The sequence below is a fragment of the Symphodus melops genome (genome assembly GCF_947650265.1).
Source record: "Symphodus melops genome assembly, chromosome: 12".
Taxonomy (NCBI): domain Eukaryota; kingdom Metazoa; phylum Chordata; class Actinopteri; order Labriformes; family Labridae; genus Symphodus; species Symphodus melops.
Genome location: NC_136702.1, coordinates 12,817,911 through 12,835,833, shown reverse-complemented (window position 1 = coordinate 12,835,833; position 17,923 = coordinate 12,817,911). Strand labels below are relative to the sequence as shown.

General features: G+C 38.3%; 1 protein-coding gene across 7 annotated transcripts; it reads left to right on the top strand.

Moving 5' to 3' along the window:
- The first annotated feature begins 1,359 nt into the window (after nucleotides 1–1,359).
- Nucleotides 1,360–16,648, top strand: bin1a (bridging integrator 1a). 7 transcript variants are annotated; one of them, XM_079356874.1, is made up of 20 exons: nucleotides 1,360–1,703; nucleotides 2,668–2,748; nucleotides 3,055–3,109; nucleotides 3,262–3,356; nucleotides 3,643–3,738; nucleotides 3,930–4,040; nucleotides 4,131–4,223; nucleotides 4,313–4,398; nucleotides 4,572–4,647; nucleotides 5,128–5,183; nucleotides 6,268–6,312; nucleotides 7,301–7,370; nucleotides 8,534–8,656; nucleotides 9,386–9,469; nucleotides 10,280–10,300; nucleotides 12,248–12,607; nucleotides 13,107–13,166; nucleotides 13,592–13,690; nucleotides 13,776–13,877; nucleotides 13,952–16,648. In XM_079356874.1, exons 1-20 carry the CDS (start codon nucleotides 1,617–1,619, stop codon nucleotides 14,051–14,053), a joined length of 1,902 nt encoding a protein of 633 aa, XP_079213000.1. In that variant the 5' UTR covers nucleotides 1,360–1,616; the 3' UTR covers nucleotides 14,054–16,648. The 7 variants fall into 7 exon arrangements, with proteins under 7 accessions (XP_079213000.1, XP_079213001.1, XP_079213003.1 ...); XM_079356875.1 differs by lacking the exon at nucleotides 6,268–6,312; XM_079356876.1 differs by lacking the exon at nucleotides 9,386–9,469 and having other exon boundaries at nucleotides 1,361–1,703.
- The last annotated feature ends 1,275 nt before the right edge of the window (nucleotides 16,649–17,923 follow it).

The window sequence follows — 17,923 nt, the reverse complement described above, 5'->3', positions numbered from 1 at the left end:
ATGTTGCATACACGAACATACGACTTAGTCTCCAGTAGCCTCGGCCTGTTTATTAAAAAAAAAAATCTTGCTTTTGCAGATTATGACTTATGGTAGGCTTCTGAGAACTGTATAAACCCGTCATTCACAAACCAGTTTGAGGTTTCTTCTGACATGCAAGTAGGATTTCTGTTTAAGCAGTCACTCATGCTAGATTATGTAACAGAGATATAATTACATCTGGTGTAGTAAAAGGGAGAAAACAAAACATAAGTACCGCCGGCCTAGTCTTTTGAGGGCTTATTGTTCTGCTGTCATTTCCCTCAACTGTTAGTTCAGGACCTTGGAGAGCTACGCAGCCAGCAGCCACCTGCGTCAACAAAGAACGATAGCTTATGACTCATGTATTTTCATCAGCAAATTTAAGCACAATTATTTAATGATGCAGTAATATTGTGGGGATTTTCAAGCCCAGAAGACGGAAATGTAAAAAGCACGTAACCAATATTTAGCCAAGAACATGTCCAAAAACATCACTAATAACTTTAACTACGTGATGTTGACAGTCTAACGTCCATTTGTCTGCATATTCATTCGTCAGATTTTTGCAACATTTAAGCAAAGAACATTTTGTTTTTAAAACAATAAAAAGTAACCCGGGGCTGTAATATGTAAGGGGATTTGATATAGAACAATAGCGCCATCTACTGGAGAGCAAAGGCGCTCATTAGAAGCAACATATTTGCATATTTGACGAACCAGATATATCCCATTGAAGTAAATACACAGTGTTGTAAATATAGTTCAATGTGAAACGTTAGCTGTAGCTGATATTTTATTTGTTTTAGTAGGCCCACGAGTAGATTCAACAACATAAACCCTTCATGTTAACACACTTTTATTAGTATTATGTGCAAATGTTGTTTATGAAAATGTTTGTTTATTAAAATCTTCGACGGCTGTTCTTTAATTTTTACACGTTGATTTGATCACCTCACGTATTACGTAACAACCTATCAGACTGAGCAGATGTGTCTTCAAGGCGTCGGTACTGCGCATGCCTGGATTTATCCCAGGCGTTTGAAGCTGTTGTTTGTATTTTTGTTCGATTATTTTGACCATTATTGGTTACATTTATTTGTAAATGATTAATGACCTAGCGAGCCTTTAGGTTTTGTGTTAAAGGTATGGTATGGAGAAATTGGTCAAAACATGTATAAGATTCAAATATGAATACATTGATGAGAAAATAATTGTTGAAAACGCGTGTAGGATTAAAACGCAGATTTTTTTTTGTCAAAGCCCGTCAATTTGAAGATTTACCATTCTACCTCGGAAACCATAGTGTTTCCTGTTTAGACGCGCAGCAGCATCTGTGCCTTTAAGAGCATCTGACAGCATCCTCCTCTGTCACGGACGCGCACACAGCAGCTCAATATTTGAGGATACAGCTTAGCTTTATGCGCTCACACAATTCCTCATAGATAGATCAAAACATCACATATTTACTTTTACCACCATTATTTCTTCACCAGACATTGATGCATTTTCCTCATCAGTCACCGTAGCGGTCCATTTGATCGTTATTGCTTTTATTTTCATCCTCTGCGCATCCAAAGACTGATCTTCGCATCAAGATGGCTGAGTTGAATTTGGGGAAGGGTCTGACTGCAGGGAAAGTGGCCAGCAACGTTCAGAAAAAACTAACGAGAGCCCAAGAAAAGGTAAGAGCTGTTCAGTGACTCGTTAATATGTGGCCAAATGGACACTGCAGGCCTGCGAGCCTCGAAGCAGCAGTGCCGCATCCTCCACCGAGGCGCAATGTCGCATCACGACATGATAGTAATCATGGCAGGCTTGCTATATTTGTTGAAGCGAATGTCCACCTTCAGATTATTCGTGACCCACGTCAATGTCAGACATCATGCATATTCATATTGTAGTGGCATGGACGTTACTATAGGCCGTTTTACAATTTAGCTCTCGGATGATGTGATAGGCTACTGGCACTTGAGATTAATCAAGTATCTGTGTGTTAGTGTGTGTGTGTGTTCCCCTTAAATTGTATTTGCAAAATCGCATTTGAATATCATATTACAAGTAAGAGAACATGATAGTCGTCACCCATGCTGCAATTTGTATCGGTGGGTAGATATGAGGCCTAAATAAATGCGTCTATGCACCTGCGCGTTTAGTACTGGATAAATGATGGGGGGCGCTATATGTCTATCATTACACATGATTTTCTGTAAGGCTTAAGAAACAGAAGCAAGATAGAACAAATACACTGTCTACCCAGTATACGTTTTATACATTTGTATAGTATTGACAACATGTGTAAGAGTACATGTTTTACATCTACATAAAGAATGCACAGTATGCTTTCATTCACGATATGTTGTCCAGGTGGCTTATTTATGTGAATTAAACAACGTTTATTCCCACTTTTCTTTGACTTTGCTTATAATTTTTTTTTTAAATTGCTGTTGTGCCCTATTAATTTTTTAATGTGAAGGCAAATAAGTAATATTTGACTGTAAACAGAGAACATCTGCCATAATGATTCATAGAGGGGAATGCTTACATTCTTAATGTAGTGAAGACAGCATGTGCTGGCCTCTGTCATTTCTAACCTTATCCTCGGTGTTGCCCCTTGTTACTAATAACTTAGTTTCCTTTCACATACAGGTTCTTCAGAAGCTTGGCAAAGCAGATGAGACCAAAGATGTTGCATTTGAGGAGGGAGTGATTAACTTCAACAAACAATATGTGAGTACAGGCCAGTGATAGGCACTGTGTTGTATGGCAGAGCCATGTCCCAAATTTACCAGAAATCAATGTGCCATCGACTGCTGATGGCATAACAGTGGACATTTAATCCAGACATGGTTGGTAGACTTTTTAAGTTTTTGGTTTAGACTACCCTCTGCACAGAAAAAAAATCTAAATTTATAATAAGCTGGAAAATATTTGTATTTGTTTACATTGTGATAGTTGTGTGGCACAATATGCTATTTTTCTGTGCACGCCAGTTTGTTTTGTTTTTTAAGCATCATGTTTTCTGTTCACCCCCAGACTGAAGGTAGCAAACTGCAAAGGGACCTTAGGGCGTACCTGGAGGCAGTGAAAGGTGACACACACAACCCTGTACCAATTCAGACTACTAGATACACAAAAGTGATAACACAGATTGGAACCAACCAAGCTATAATTTAAGATACAAAAAATGTGCATATAGCCATAGATTTTCCATTAATGTAGAGTATGTGTGTTTGTTCTCAGCCATGCACGAGTCCTCCAAGAACGTTCAGGCGTGTTTGGCTGACATGTACGAGCCAGAATGGTATGGTGCAAGAGAAGTGGAATCCATTGTGGAGGTCAGAGTCACTTTTCATGAAGGTGTTTTTAATAAGACATTGCCTGCAGGTATGAGAGTGTGAGAACAATCTGAAGGGTATAACCACTTAGCTATATTGTCTTTGAGGTGATTAAGTGTATTTGGTGTGTGTGCATTTTGCTATTGTTGGCTTTATGCATCACAGCAGCTTTTCTTTTAGGTATAGACAAAGCTGTGTTTGATTCTGCTCTTATTTTGAAAAATTCTGAAATAATTATTATTAAAAAATTACAACTTTTTTTATGTTCATTTCATCTACGGTTCAGGACTGTGATGTATTGTGGGAAGACTACCACCAAAAGTTGGTTGATCACGCTCTCATCTCAATGGATACTTACCTTGGCCAGTTCCCTGATATCAAGGTGAGTGAACACTAAGAGCTAACACTGAATGTTGTCAAAATGATATAACTTGCTACTTCTGGCTAAAGTTACTTTTTTTTATTTTAGTCATATTATTAAATCATACATTTATGAACTGTTCCTTGAAAGAAGAAGAAGAAGCTTGTGTTAAAAATTGGGGATCCTAAGCGCTCTTCTTGTCTTTGGTTCAGGCACGCATAGCAAAGAGAGACAGGAAGCTGGTTGATTATGACAGCGCCAGACACAACTATTCCACCACACACAAGACCAAGAAAAAGGATGGGGGCATTAAACTCACCAAGGTATTACATGATAATATTTTTCACTTATTATTGTACATATTTTTTGACAGTATTTAATTATGAATGGTCTCTCCCTCGCTCTCTTTTTAGCCCTCATCTTTGTTGGAGAGGGCCACTCCAGGTTGGGCTCAGGGTATCTTGTCGGCACACAATGTCGCCCAGAGCAGTCTGTCCAGGAGCCAGGTACACAAGTGCCATAAACAGCATACTTATTATATCAGCAGAACACAGACTCACAGCCCTTTGTGTCTATGAACATGTTTGTAATTCAGGCTGAAGAAGAGTTGGAGAGAGCCCAGAAGGTGTTTGAGGAGATTAATATCGACTTGCAAGAGGAGTTACCTTCACTGTGGAACAGGTCTGGATGCGCATTTGTGTGTGTGTCTGCTTAGAAACTGGTTTTCCTGTTGATGGACTGCTGCTATAATTGTGTTTCACCTGCGCTACATTTACACTTACAGGACTTTCAATTAGGTCAAGCCTGTAACACAATCAATACTCTATCTCTCTCTCTCTCTGTGTTTTCTGTAGTCGTGTTGGGTTTTACGTGAGCACCTTCCAGAGTCTGGCTGGTTTTGAGGAGAAGTTTCATAAGGAAATAGGCCGGGTAAGACTTGTGCTTTGAGCTGAATTAATGCTGAAATGAGATAAGAGACAAAGCAAATTGACACAAGCATCCCATAATAATGGATAGGAAAGGCAGACAAGGTCAGTTTTAGCTACATCAGCAATTGCCTCAATTCAATCTAAGAATGTTAACTTGTCTTAGTTCTTTTTTTTTTTTTTTTTCTAACTCTCTGAAGGAAAGTCAGGTGGTTTTTTCCACCTGTAAAAAATAGGAGATGTGATATTAATTCAGTACATTGATGTTATCTCTTGTGTCACTGCCTAATCAGGACACATGCATCCCTGAATTTGGAAATAATCATGTAAACAACCTGTAGCATAGAGATTTGGCATCCAAAGAGGCAAACAAAATAAAAGTATGAAAAGTAAGATTATGTCATGATTTGTGCCATATGATGATACAATGATTTTTCTGTTAGGTATAATAATAATCTTACATTTGGTGTTTCGTCCTCTGTAGTTGGATCAGGATTTATATGATGTCTTGGAGAAACTGGAGAGAACAGGCACAAGCAGGTAAGTGAGCTATGGTCGTCACTCCATCGTAAAAAGAAACAAAATTACTTAACATAGAAACTGCTTGAATAATTTTATATATATATATATATTCAAAATTATTTTTTATTGAACCAGGTTGGTCCCATTGAGATTAAAAACCTCTTTTCCAAGGGAGACCTGGCCAAGACAGGCAGCAGCAAAAAAACCCCCCCACAAAGTTACAGACGGAGACACAAAAAGATACAAAAGTACAGTTAAAGAATAAAAGACAGAATATCATAAAAACAATTAGACACCTTGATTGAATCTCTTCAGATTGTATCAGGATGTTATGACTATTTGATCACGTGTTGCTAATTTTCAACTCGGGTAAATGAAGATAACAGCATTTACAGGTTTCACACTGATCCTATAGTTCCCCCTGAAAACAGTTCACACGATTGCGTTAAGTCCGAGGAATCAATTTAAAAGTTGAACTTCATCAGGCTGCCACTGCAGTTGGTCGTCACAGCTGGCAACAAAAACACTTTGTATATCGTACATCTGTGGATGGTTGTTGACTTAGGCAATAATAAATCTTTCGAAATGCTTGAGAATATTTGAAGCTCTTGAGCCTTTTTCTTTGTGATCTATGAGTGTAAAGTGTTCTGCCCCAGATGCTAAAATAGCACTTAATAAAGTAAGATAATTATTAATAGGTATATTTATTTTCACTCACAAAGTTCGCTCTAAGAAAAGAGGCCCACAGACGTACTTAGCCCCCACAAAAGCAGCGTCTACTGCCAGCACAACATGCCATGGAGAAGTTCTCCACATTATTATTTTTTGAATAATGCACTGTGAAATCTGTAGAAATACCTCATGGGTGACAAATGAATGTTTTCTGTCTTGTTTAAGTTGCCTCTGAAATACTTTTGGTGATATGGTTGCAAGATGCGTGTAATCCATAAATATTTATCTTATTATTTTGCGTATAAAAGTTGAAGGTTGATATTTCTTTACCTAATATAACTAGAAAACATGAAACAATAAAAGCAACGTAAGCTACAGGACATAAACCAACTCAATTGCATATATTAACCTGGAGCCAACCCCCTTACAGAAAGACAGGTAACCACGGCGCATCATCTTCAGGAACAAATAGGAGGTAACCAGCTGCAATTGTGGTAACCATGGTGACACAGAAACTTGTCTGTCTGTCCAACTGACCTGTCTGTCTAGATGTCTGTGCAGGCTTGAGAAAATTATGAGAGTACTAATGCTTGGATGTGCAAGTCAAATCATAGATCAGAGTTATGCACCCAGAGCTGCAGATGTTTCAGAGTTGGGCGAACCTGCATGATTAACACTGCACCAGGCAAACAAACACACATTGAATATATATGATGTTGTTGGAGTGATGAAATGTGCACTTGGGGGCCAAAGAGCATATTCCAGTCCACATGGTAGCCATATTTACTTTTTTTTTATGTAATCTTTACAGATTTGTTCAGTTACTAAGTGCTAATCTTATTTTAGAGATGTGCAACCGTGGAGCATAAAACTAAAATAATAGATCAAGCCAAGTTCTTACAATCCAGTTTGCAGGACCCAGCTAAGGGCACTTGTCAGGTCAGTTGATAGTTTGAGGCTGCATTTCCTAATCAATTTACTAGTTAGTATAAATAAAGTTGAGTTTCACATTTATTTTTCTGAAGTTTGTTCTAATCACCAACCCCCATTGATGCCATTTCGAGCTCTCAAATTATAAAATTGCTTGGTCCAGGTGTTAGCTTCTGGTTTTCTAACCTGTAAATATCTACAGATCTGGGGCTTTCTTTTGGATGCTCTATCACTGCTCGCTTTAAGGATGTAGAGGAGGTTGCTTGCATGGGATCATTAGAGGAAAAGGAGGAGGGGGGAATGAGAGGACGCTCACTTTTCTTGCATGACAGCTCTTGGAAAAAAAGAAAACTACCGCTTGGACTCTTGCAGAGCATGCCCTTGTAACTTTTCAAGATGTGTTAGCTTCTAGCTGCCCTTTCTAACATTTTCTAGAACTTTCTCTCACACTGTTTGCAGTTCTTGTCACTTTTGCTGTAACATCGTCTCTGTTATACGTTTTCCCTCCATTTCTGTCTCTCTTTTTCTCTCAGTGGAAAAGAAGCATCTAATCACACTCTCAGGCCAGGAGGACCGCCGCCAATCCCCAAATCTCCATCCAAGGTAAACACCAACCCTGATGCCTGCAGTGCTAATAACACTGATTCTTGTCTAACTGATAATGTAAGCATTAGGGACGTAAAGATTAATCGTGAAATCGATCGGTTCAAAAGTGTCAAAGTTCCCATTGGGATAAATGAATCACAATAAAAGGGTTAGTGTCAGCAACAATAGGGCAGAGGCGGTTGGCAGCTGCAGAGCAAGATCTTGAAATTAAGGACGCACCAACATCTTTTAGATCAGAGGTGTGGAAGCATTTTGGCTTTCCTAAGACAGAAAATGAAAGAGGTGAAAAGATAACAGATGAGACATAAAACTCAAGACAGGGAACTAAACAAATAGCACAACCAACACGATGCGACATTTAATTAACACCTCAATTAGAAGCTCCAATCACCTCCCCTGATTGTGAGGAAAAAAAATGAAAAGGCCATACCACACTGACAAGCGGGTTAGCAGCCACTTTTAAGGACTCTTTTTCAGTCATCATTTGTCTACAGTCAACATTTGTAATTGGTGGACAAAACCTGATGGTTTATGAAGCGCTTTCAGTGTTTGTCACTTTTGATAAAAGCGTCTGCTAAAAGAATTGTAGCATTGCACTGATCAGCAGTGGAGACCTCCACAGGAGGCATCTACAATATGGAAGATAATAAAGGGCTAAATAATCATTTTTCATTAGATTTATCACATTAGAAAACCTGTCCAAAATAAGCTTGTGTCTTTAAATGTTACATTTTAGTCTTCTTCATTAAACCTTCATTGTAATTTGTGACCCATTTTTGAAAGAAGGAGGAGATAAATCAGGGTATGTTTTGCTGCATGGTTACCTTGTCAAGTTGCTACCAAGATTTTTTTCTAAAACAAAAATACAAGGGGATGCAAATAAACTAGTGAAATGTTAGTGTTTGTCCTCCTTAACTTGGAACTTGAGATGTGCTGCGTTTTATGTTTTTTGGGTTTTTTTTTTGCAACTTAAGCTAAGCACTTGTTTCTGAAGCACCTCCTCTCCTTCGGACTGAAAAAAAACCCCATAATACTTGGCTAAACTTGTTGAATAACAATGAAAAGCATGATAAAGCAATCAAATAGAGTGCCTTCAAATGATTTGCTTTAGTATTCTGGTAAAGGTACAGTACATAACATTTTCACTTTCTCAACACTAGCTAAGGCCAGCAGTGCCTCCTCCACCCAAGGTGACTCCATCCATGGATATGAAAACAGAAAACATTGTCAACCTGTTTGATGCTGCAGCCAATCCTGACATCAGCGTCACCTCCCCTACAGAGGTGAGTGAGCATCTGCTTTCCACAAACTACCACAGCCCCTTAACTGTTCACCTTCCACTCTCCTGGACAGGTCTGGGCCTTTAAGAACTCCCTCCTTAATCCCCTCTCTATTCGATTCTATTCTTCTTTTCTTTATTTTATTTTATTCTGTTCAGTAATATTTTAAGTAATCTGTTCTGTTCAATTGAAGCAGCAAACTTCTGTGATGGAAAAAGAAGTCAATGTTGAAGTGTAAAAAAACTGCAGTTCTTCAACTGTCCACTTGAGGCTGGCTCCGAAAGCCCCAGAAGTCACATACACACCAGTTTAAAAACTACCTATTTAACAGCAGAAGTAAATGTGTTTCCAGCCTGATTTTAGTCTTAATGTCTTTATTGGCATCTTCCGTTATCATTTCATAATTGGCTTGACTGATATTATATCATGCTGGAACTCTGTAGCTGTTTATCAGGAAGCTTAACGCTTCATCCACTCTGCCTCTTTGCCTGTTTCTATGTTGACTGAAAGTTCAGTTAAGGCAGCATTTCTCAATAAGGCGTCCACAGTTGTCTTCAACATTCACCATCAGCAGTAGCCAATGGGTGACATCACTGAGACTACAGACATGTTCAAGCCATATATTATTTTCTATTCTATTCTACATTCCTTGATGCTTCTTTCAGTCGTCTTCCTTAGTTCCTCTTTTACATCAACTTACCCAATGAGCCTTCCTATTCCTGTTGTTGTCAGTTTGACAGTCCAGCAGTGAGCAGCCTCTTGGACATGGACCTGGACTCTTTCAGTGAAGCTACCAAAGCCTCCACGGTCACACAGGTGGACATGTCATGGCATGAAGACATAAATTAGAGACCTTCTACTGCAAGAAATGCCACGCTTTACAAGATATTTCATATTCTATGCTGAATGGTTGTCAGTTGATTTTATGATATATAAAGTACCTATATAACTGCATAGAACTATATAATATATAATTTTCCAGGCTCTTTTTAAATGACATTTCCAGTTGCCAGCACAACTATTTAATTTCATTACTTCATTAAGTCTGGATAAATAATGAAATCACTTGTAAAGCTTGGCAACATTTGAGGTGTTTCCTCTGTTTCTTTCCAAATCAACACATAACAGGTGGATGATGGCATGATGATCTGTAGAAACCTGCTTTTAGAGATCACTTCTTCCTGCTTCAGCTATCCACAGATCACTCATGGCATGAACTGTAGATAAAACCCTGCTCTGCTCTGACTACTTTCTCTTGAGAAATGTATAGTCTAATGTAGTTTCAGATACTGGAATGATTTGAGTTGAACCTAGCCTTCTCTACACTGTTAACCACCAGTTGGTTAATAGAGGGATATGACTACACTTTCTGTTACAGAAAATGTGCATTAAACCAACGTCAACAGAGTTGGTCAAAAAAAATGTTTGAACTCTTAAGCAGGTCAGTATTTAGCATCTTTTAGCCTCTTTAGACTTTGCTTGAATTCTTTTCTGCTGGAGATCTTCTGCTGTGGGCTTGTACTTTTATAGCATGGGACCTGCGTTGGAAACGTTTTATTGAATGCAGCTTCCATTAGCCATAGCCATGTGAGAAGTGTTTTGATTCTGTTCTTCTGTTTTTGATAGCCTGCAAACTGGGACTCATGGGTAAGCGTATCATCCCCATCCTAATATGTTTCTAAGAGACAAAAAACATATATATACTATCACCATTATGATTACCACTGTCTTTAGCATGAGTATACACAAAATACTAATAATAGCCATGATACAACCCCCATTCTCATGATGCATGCTGCTACTTACCTAGGGTTTGCATGACACATGCAAGGCATGCTTGGTAATGATTTCAATAGTGGCCATTTATAAAAAACTTTGTGGTTCTTTATTGTGTGTCTGTCCCAGAGCTGTTTGTGTGTTGTCTTTGTGTCTGCAGTGCTTTATGTAATAAAACACTAAACACAGAAGGTATTTTTGTACAGAGCAAATGGAACTTTGGAATTTGCAAGAGTCAATTCAGTTTCAAATTCAACATTTTTGTGAAAATATTTGAAACTGAATTCACCTCCTTTCTAGTATTTTCCTATTTTATTCCATTATGTTCACATGCTCCGCTACACATCATGTATCTTTTTACATGTATGCTATAGTTGCGTCATGTGACACACAGGGAACAGTTTGTTGTGGAAGTTGAGAGAAGTTGCTCATGTTTTCAGTGGATTGTTTCATAGAAGTATTCATGATACAACAACAATAGCTAGTGGGCAACTTTTGCGCAACTTTGCATCCTGGCCATTAACTAACCTCTTTGTTCATCCCTGTCGCTGTAAGAGAGATGTGTCAAAACACACAGTTGAGCTGTGATCGAGCTTGAGGTCAAGCAGTCATAGCTTCAATAGAAACGACACCTCTACTCTTACAAAGCTTCTTTCCTCTTTCCCCATCCGTATATAGCCGTGGGAAAATATTCCATGCTTGCGAACCACAAACAGAAGATCCAACATCTATTTTCTGATGGGAAAAGGATAACCGTTTTTTGCGTTCTGCCTTTTGCTTCCACCCTTCCCTATTTTCATCTGTCTTTTATTTTAATCCAAATCTCTGCAGAGGTTTATCCTTCAATCATTCTGCAATCCTCGCGGGTCTTTTGATAGTGATGATGATGATGATGATGACTTGCTGATAACTACTGATGAACTCCTGACGTTGGCATCTTTTACACCCTTTTCTCTCATACTTTTCCAAACCTCTTCATTTTTCAAATAATTTGACAAATACTGTAGGTTATATAAAATTTTGCGCCATGTTTATTCCCAAAACCCTTAACAAATTGAGACGCCTCTAAAGGCCATTCTGATGATCTAGAAGGTTTTAGCTCTTTTGCTACTCCCATCTTTCACTCCACTGATCATTTAAGTGAAATGAGTGAAACACTAACACAATGCTTTTGTGCTCACAAGCATTTCAAAAAAAGTTAGCAGGTAGCCTAAACTTACCATGGTCACGTCTTTGTTTAGCGTGTTAGCATGCTAGCACACTAACAGTTAACTGAAACTTACTTAACACAAACTGCTGTTAAGATATGTTGGTGGCTGTCGAAAAAGGCTTGCCACATTTTGCACACAATTTTAAAATGAAGTCAAGGGTTACAAAAGGCTAAATCGTTAATATCCTTTGTGTGGTTCGCAATTCATTTCCAATACATTATCTGCCATTTTGTAAGCTCTGCCCTTTGTGCCCCTTCAGTTATCTTTAAAAAGTCCTTATCCCTTGTGCATCATGACACATAATTAATTTGCTCATTGTTTTGTTAATACCCTGCTCATACACTAACACATTTGCTTAACAAGGAGGCTCTATCCAAGTGATCCTTATTCCTTATTCCCAACCATTCCTGAATTTCCCTCGGGATCAATAAAGTATCTATCTATCTATCTATCTATCATTGAATTTTCCCCAAAATATTTTGAATACTTTCTTTTTCTGGCCTTAAAAAATCCTCAACCTTTTAATTTATAAACTCCTTCTAAAACACAATAGGTAAAATGTCTTCTTTTACCTCTGACTCCCTGAAACCTGACCCTTGCCCCTTAGCGTGAGGACAGTGGTGACCAGGAAGAGGAAACCCAGCAGCACTATGACCCTGTGGCTGCTGCAACAGATGCCTGGGGGGATGACGGTTCGCAGCCCGTTCGCTATGACCCCATAGCAGCTGCAACTGAAAGCTGGGGGGATGACGGGACCCGACCGGTTTGCTATGATGAGGAAGAAGAGGTGGATAATGGGAGTCAACAGGCTCATTATGATCCTGTGGCTGAAGACCAGAATGACTGGGCTGATGATGGCGCAAGCCAGTCAGTTACAGAGATCCCTGATGAAGAACCTGCAGCTGAGGTTCCAGCTGAGGAAGAAACAACATCAGCTGCCGCTGCATTGGATGATGAAGAGGGTCAGGTAACCACGGAGAAAAAACATGGAGAGATGCATCTGGATAGAAATTGTGGATGCATCACTTTTTGAGGCGGAGGTTTCAGCATGGAGTTCTGGAAAGAGAAAGATAACGTAGAGATAAATTGTGACAGAAAGGTGGAGAACTCTTACAATGAAAACATTTAGGATGCATCTGGATGAGGAGCATGGATGCATCAAGTTGGAAACTAAGTGCTTAGGGAAAGAAATGAGTATCACAAAGTATCCCAGTCCCTGCTAATTACATGTACACTCACATATCTTGCTACAAAAAGCTTAACAAATATAACATCCGTACATTAGTATCGCTTTGTGCCCATTCAACAATCTCATTTTAGCTGTTCAGGCAGTGTGACTTGCCTACTTGTCTGTCTTTGTCTTGTCTGTCTTTTCTACTGTCTTTTATTCTTCCTCCCTCTTTATCTAATCCCTGTTCACTCTCCTTCTCTGACCTCTCCCTGTGATTATGTCTCTGTGCTCACAGGGTGAGTCTGCAGCAGCTGCAGCAGCAGCAGCAGCAGAGGAAGAGGAAGTAACAGAGGAGGTGAGTACAAGAGGATTTCCTCCTTCTGATTATCATCTTTGTTTATTCTTTTGTATAACAGGGTCGCATGTGCACCACCTCTTTAGTAAAGTACAAAGTGGATAGTGAATTTGACGTTCAATTACATTTGAACAGAAACAAACTGTAATCTTTCTCTCTGGTAAAGCCATTGGTCTCCTTTCAATTCACAGAAATGAAAGTCTAACAAATCCTCTTGATCATTTTACCATTTACTCACTATGATGTCTTGGCGAATAGTTGAATCCACATATTTTTCTATATTGATTGTAATTTAAATTCTTCTGCAAGACTGTTTTAGATCATGTTATTTTAAAATTAAGACTTTTAGCTTTCAACTACGTCAGCATGTCGAGAAGTTGTTCATGTGTACTACATCACAGTAATACTAATATCTCTTTACTTAGACACCTGCAACAGCAGCTGCAGCAGCAACAGCAGTGTCAGCAGAATCAACAGAAGCAGCTTCAGAGGAGGCAGAAATGCCACCTGGCTTTATGTTCAAGGTATGAACAAAATAGATCACATAAAGAGCCTCAAATATAGCTTGTATGATTGGAGACCATTGATGTTGGTGTGTATGTGATGTAGCTCCAGGTGATGCATGACTACGCTGCCAATGACACAGATGAACTGGAGATGAAGGCTGGGGATGTCGTTCTAGTAATCCCCTTTGACAACGCGGAAGAACAGGTACACACATACTAATACCGTTTCTACAGGGAAATGAGATGGAGATAGATTTACTTTTGTATCTGTGCCTTTAGGATGACGGTTGGCTGATGGGAATGAAAGAGGACGACTGGCACCAGAACAAAGAAAAAGCCGCCAAAGGAGTATTCCCTGAAAATTTCACCCAAAGGCTGTGAGAAAGAAGGACACAGTCATTCCAGCTTCCTTCTTTACGTCTCTCTTTCTCTCGCCTCGATCCTTCCTGTCCTCTCTCGCCCTGATACTGTTTCTTTAAAAGGACTTTGGCCATAGAAGCAGAGCTGTAACAGTTCTGGCTGAAATCGTGCATTTCTAAGGTCTGCTACACTGTGCTAAAAGTGGATCTTGGCATTTCTGTGGATTTCTGCCAACATTTACACATTACAGATGCAGCCATTTCACATGTCCCACTTCTTGTTGCAATCTTCACTGGAGGAGCATTGCCCACAAAGAATATATGCAGGGAAAGGTGCCTCTGCAATGGCTACCACTGTTTTATTCTTAGTCATAGCTCATCATAAACTATCCAAGGCACATCAAAACAAAGGAATTCTACTTATGAGATGTGCTTTTCTTCATCTGATACTGAGAGATTTAGGTCAGTATAAAATAATGAAGACGTTCCCAACTGTAGCAATGTAGTGTAAATCCTTACATTTGTTTTTATAAAGGGCGAGTGTGTATAATTGCAAAAACAAGACAAACAGCAGTTTCACCACGTTTTGTATAGTCGTCCCCATGTTAAGAAACTTTCACCAAAAAAAATAACATGAAGATTATTTTTTTTCAAATTAATATAACTGTTCAGTACAGCCACTAGCCATCAAGTGTATTTCTCTTCTTGGGAGTAAAGGTTTGTTTGGATATGTGTCCATTTTTTAATGGCTTATTCCAATTTTGACCACATCAAAAGAAAGTTAAATGTCTGGTCAGCTCCTTGGGATTTGCTGCTCGCACACACCTTTTAGACACACCCACCTTTTAATCCTACTTTATTATTCAACAAAGTTTATTATATAACATGGGCCCTTGGTTGTTGTATTTGTTTTCAAATTGGTGATATAAGTCATATGAACCCAAAATCCAGAGAAATGAATATGCAGTTTACTTGATCATCTGACCCTAGGCTTGTAAAAGACAGCAGAAGTTCAATATGGAAATATTTTAAAAAGAAATCTATACAGAAATACTGGTTTTTAATGTATATGTAACCTGCAGTGGTCTTAACCTGTAGAAAAAAAACATGAATGTTTTAATTTCTGACATTCATGTTTTTTATTGTTGTGTGAATTTTGGTGGAGTGCGCATGAAAAGGAACTGAATTTCCTTTCTTTCTTTTTTACAATGAATTCTCTCATATGCATTAGCCAGGCATGGCATTAAGATAACCAACAAACTACAACAACCAGAGCTGCCACTGGTACTATAATATTAAGACAATATGGTTACATCCCTACTGCTAATCAATCATACAATAACTGAGCCAGCCTCATATGTCTTTGAAAAGTGTGCCGAAAAACAATTACTTCCATTTGCAGAGAGATGACTTCACTCTAATGCAGAGGATTCAGAATATGCACCAGAGCAACTTCTTTTATTTTTCTATGCTGCCAAGCAATGATTACAAATAGCCTAATGTAACTTTGTCGACATACTTGCCAACTTATGATGTAATGAAGTGTTTTGTACTTCTGTCAGGTTTCCTGCTCAAAACATAGCCGCTTTACTGTAGGTAGTTTAAATTATCTCACATTCACTCAGTCATTGATTGTCTGCATGTGAGATAGTTTTACATTTAGTCATTCATTCAGTCACAACTCAAAAGGTAGTCACAGTTCTCATGATGTTATAAACATGTAATAAGCGTGAGAGAAAATGCTTGTGTGCGTGTTTGTGGGTTGTTTGGAAACAGAAATTCTTTATCTATAGGCTATTGTTATTGGACGATTTCACCACCTACCAGGCGATGAGGTCATATGTTTTACACAAGGTTTTTCCAACTGGACAAAGACCACTCTTTGGGTCTTTCTCCACTGGCTGGTATTATGGTTCCAGGTGTTCTTGTGCATTCGTTGTGTATAAGTGTAATTTTGCCAAGCTGTGATGACAGATACATATTCTATAAAGACATTCATATCTGTATGTGAGTTACTGTGAGCATGCTGACTTTCCATGTGTTGTTGTGTGAACACCCTTAATTTATGACAATGATACCTGGGTCACTTTTGAGGCAGTGAAAACAGGCTATTTTTATTTATCTTTTACTTTTTACAAGTATTTTGTTTTTTATCTTAAGCATATTGTTTGTATTCAACCATTCCTTCTCAAATCAGTCCTGATTATAATTGCTGGTTGTCAATCAGCCTTGCCTCAAAATGTTGCCGGGTATCGTGGTCCAGAGATAAACATGATTGCATGGAGACAGGACACATAGACAATAATTTCAAATCACCAGACTCAGATGGACAAGTTTTCATGATTTTTTTTTAGTATTTTAACCAGTTGACAACTGCATGTTTTTTTTCCACGTCATTGTAAAAAGCCCCATTGGAAGGCATCATATGAAGATATACATAAACCATATATGTCCATATCATATTTTTATTTTCAGATATATGTAACTGGGTGAGTGTTCCACCTGGGTCTGGTTTTCTATCTGTTCTAATGGATCAGTCTCCTGCATTGAGCTATGGGATACAACAAAATGTTTTTCCTGTACCTAACTGACCAATAATATTAAAGATGACTTAGAATCTCAATTGTTTGTCGAATGTATTTGTTCCATTTGTGTGGTAAACCACAATTTTTGTAAAGGAATTAAGTAGTGAGCTATTCTCTTTGTTAGGAGGAGACTTTCTTTTTGACAGTGCAAACACTTAATCCTCCAGCAGGTTGTGCTCAAGGTCTTATTCTTCACTCTGGAAACGCAAGAAAAAAATGGAGGCATCAAAAGTGTTGCTGTTTGCTGCTGTCCGAGGTTCTGAAACCAACCAGCAGCCCACCCTGTAACCACAGCTCGTGATCCAGCCATACCCAGCTGCATATGTATTTACATGTCACATCTGACCATATTCTGAAAATATTGATTTGTTACTAACTAAAAAAGAAAGCTGTCATCTGCTAGAAAAAAGGATTTTGTAGGAAAACAAAAAAAGATTTTAATACATAACCTTTGGAGCCTCTGAAGTCCCAAAAAGGAAAACAAATATCTTGTGCTCACAATATCATTATCTTGTTCCCATAAGTTAATACTGCAAAAAATTAATATCTTATGCTTAGAAATATACAGTAATTATCTTGTGTGCACATGATTTTTGTACTTTTTAGGACTTCAGAGGCTTCTTATAGTAACCAGTAAAACGTTGTACTTAAGTGATAGATGTTGTATGGTGAATGGTTGTTAAATACAATTACCAATAGACAAGAAGGCACAGACTAGATTTGATTTAAAAACAGCTTTATACTTTAAATACAAATTGTATGCACACAGATGCAAATAGTAATAGTTAACAGTTTCTAAAAATATATATTTAAATAGTCTCTCCACCAATAGCTTTATATAGACACGTGACAAATCTTTTTGCAGGCATTTTGAATGCCTTGGAGTTCCCAGACAATAATTGACAACTAAAGGGAAACTATCAACTAAAATATGTACAACTTGTTTATCCATACTTATTGAGCCACCTATCTGGTTTCGCACAGTTTAAACTCAACATGTTTGTCTCTGCCACTACAATTAAAGTCTTGGGAGAAAAACAAAATACAAAAAAAAAAAAGACATGCCAAGGGGAGCTATCGAATAACTTACTACTGAAAATTATTATCAATTGACTTTTCACTGTAGTCACTCAGTGGCCATTTTCCTCTGTCAAGCCTCAAATCTGTCAGCTGAACAGATGTGGGTAATTAAACTCTAAATCGACATCAGGGCAACTTGCAATCTGAAACCGTTTGTTAATTGACCCATTTGCTTCTTTTTGAAACAACTTGCCAAGTCTGAGAGTACTGATGTTTGATGGTTTAGT

Coding starts and splice junctions, on each gene's coding strand:
- bin1a (XM_079356874.1), top strand. CDS start 1,617: ATGGCTGAGTTGAATTTGGGGAAGGGTCTGACTGCAGGGAAAGTGGCC. Junction 2,749..3,054: donor TTAACTTCAACAAACAATAT/GTGAGTACAGGC, acceptor GTTCACCCCCAG/ACTGAAGGTAGCAAACTGCA. Junction 9,470..10,279: donor AAGCCTCCACGGTCACACAG/GTGGACATGTCA, acceptor TGTTTTTGATAG/CCTGCAAACTGGGACTCATG.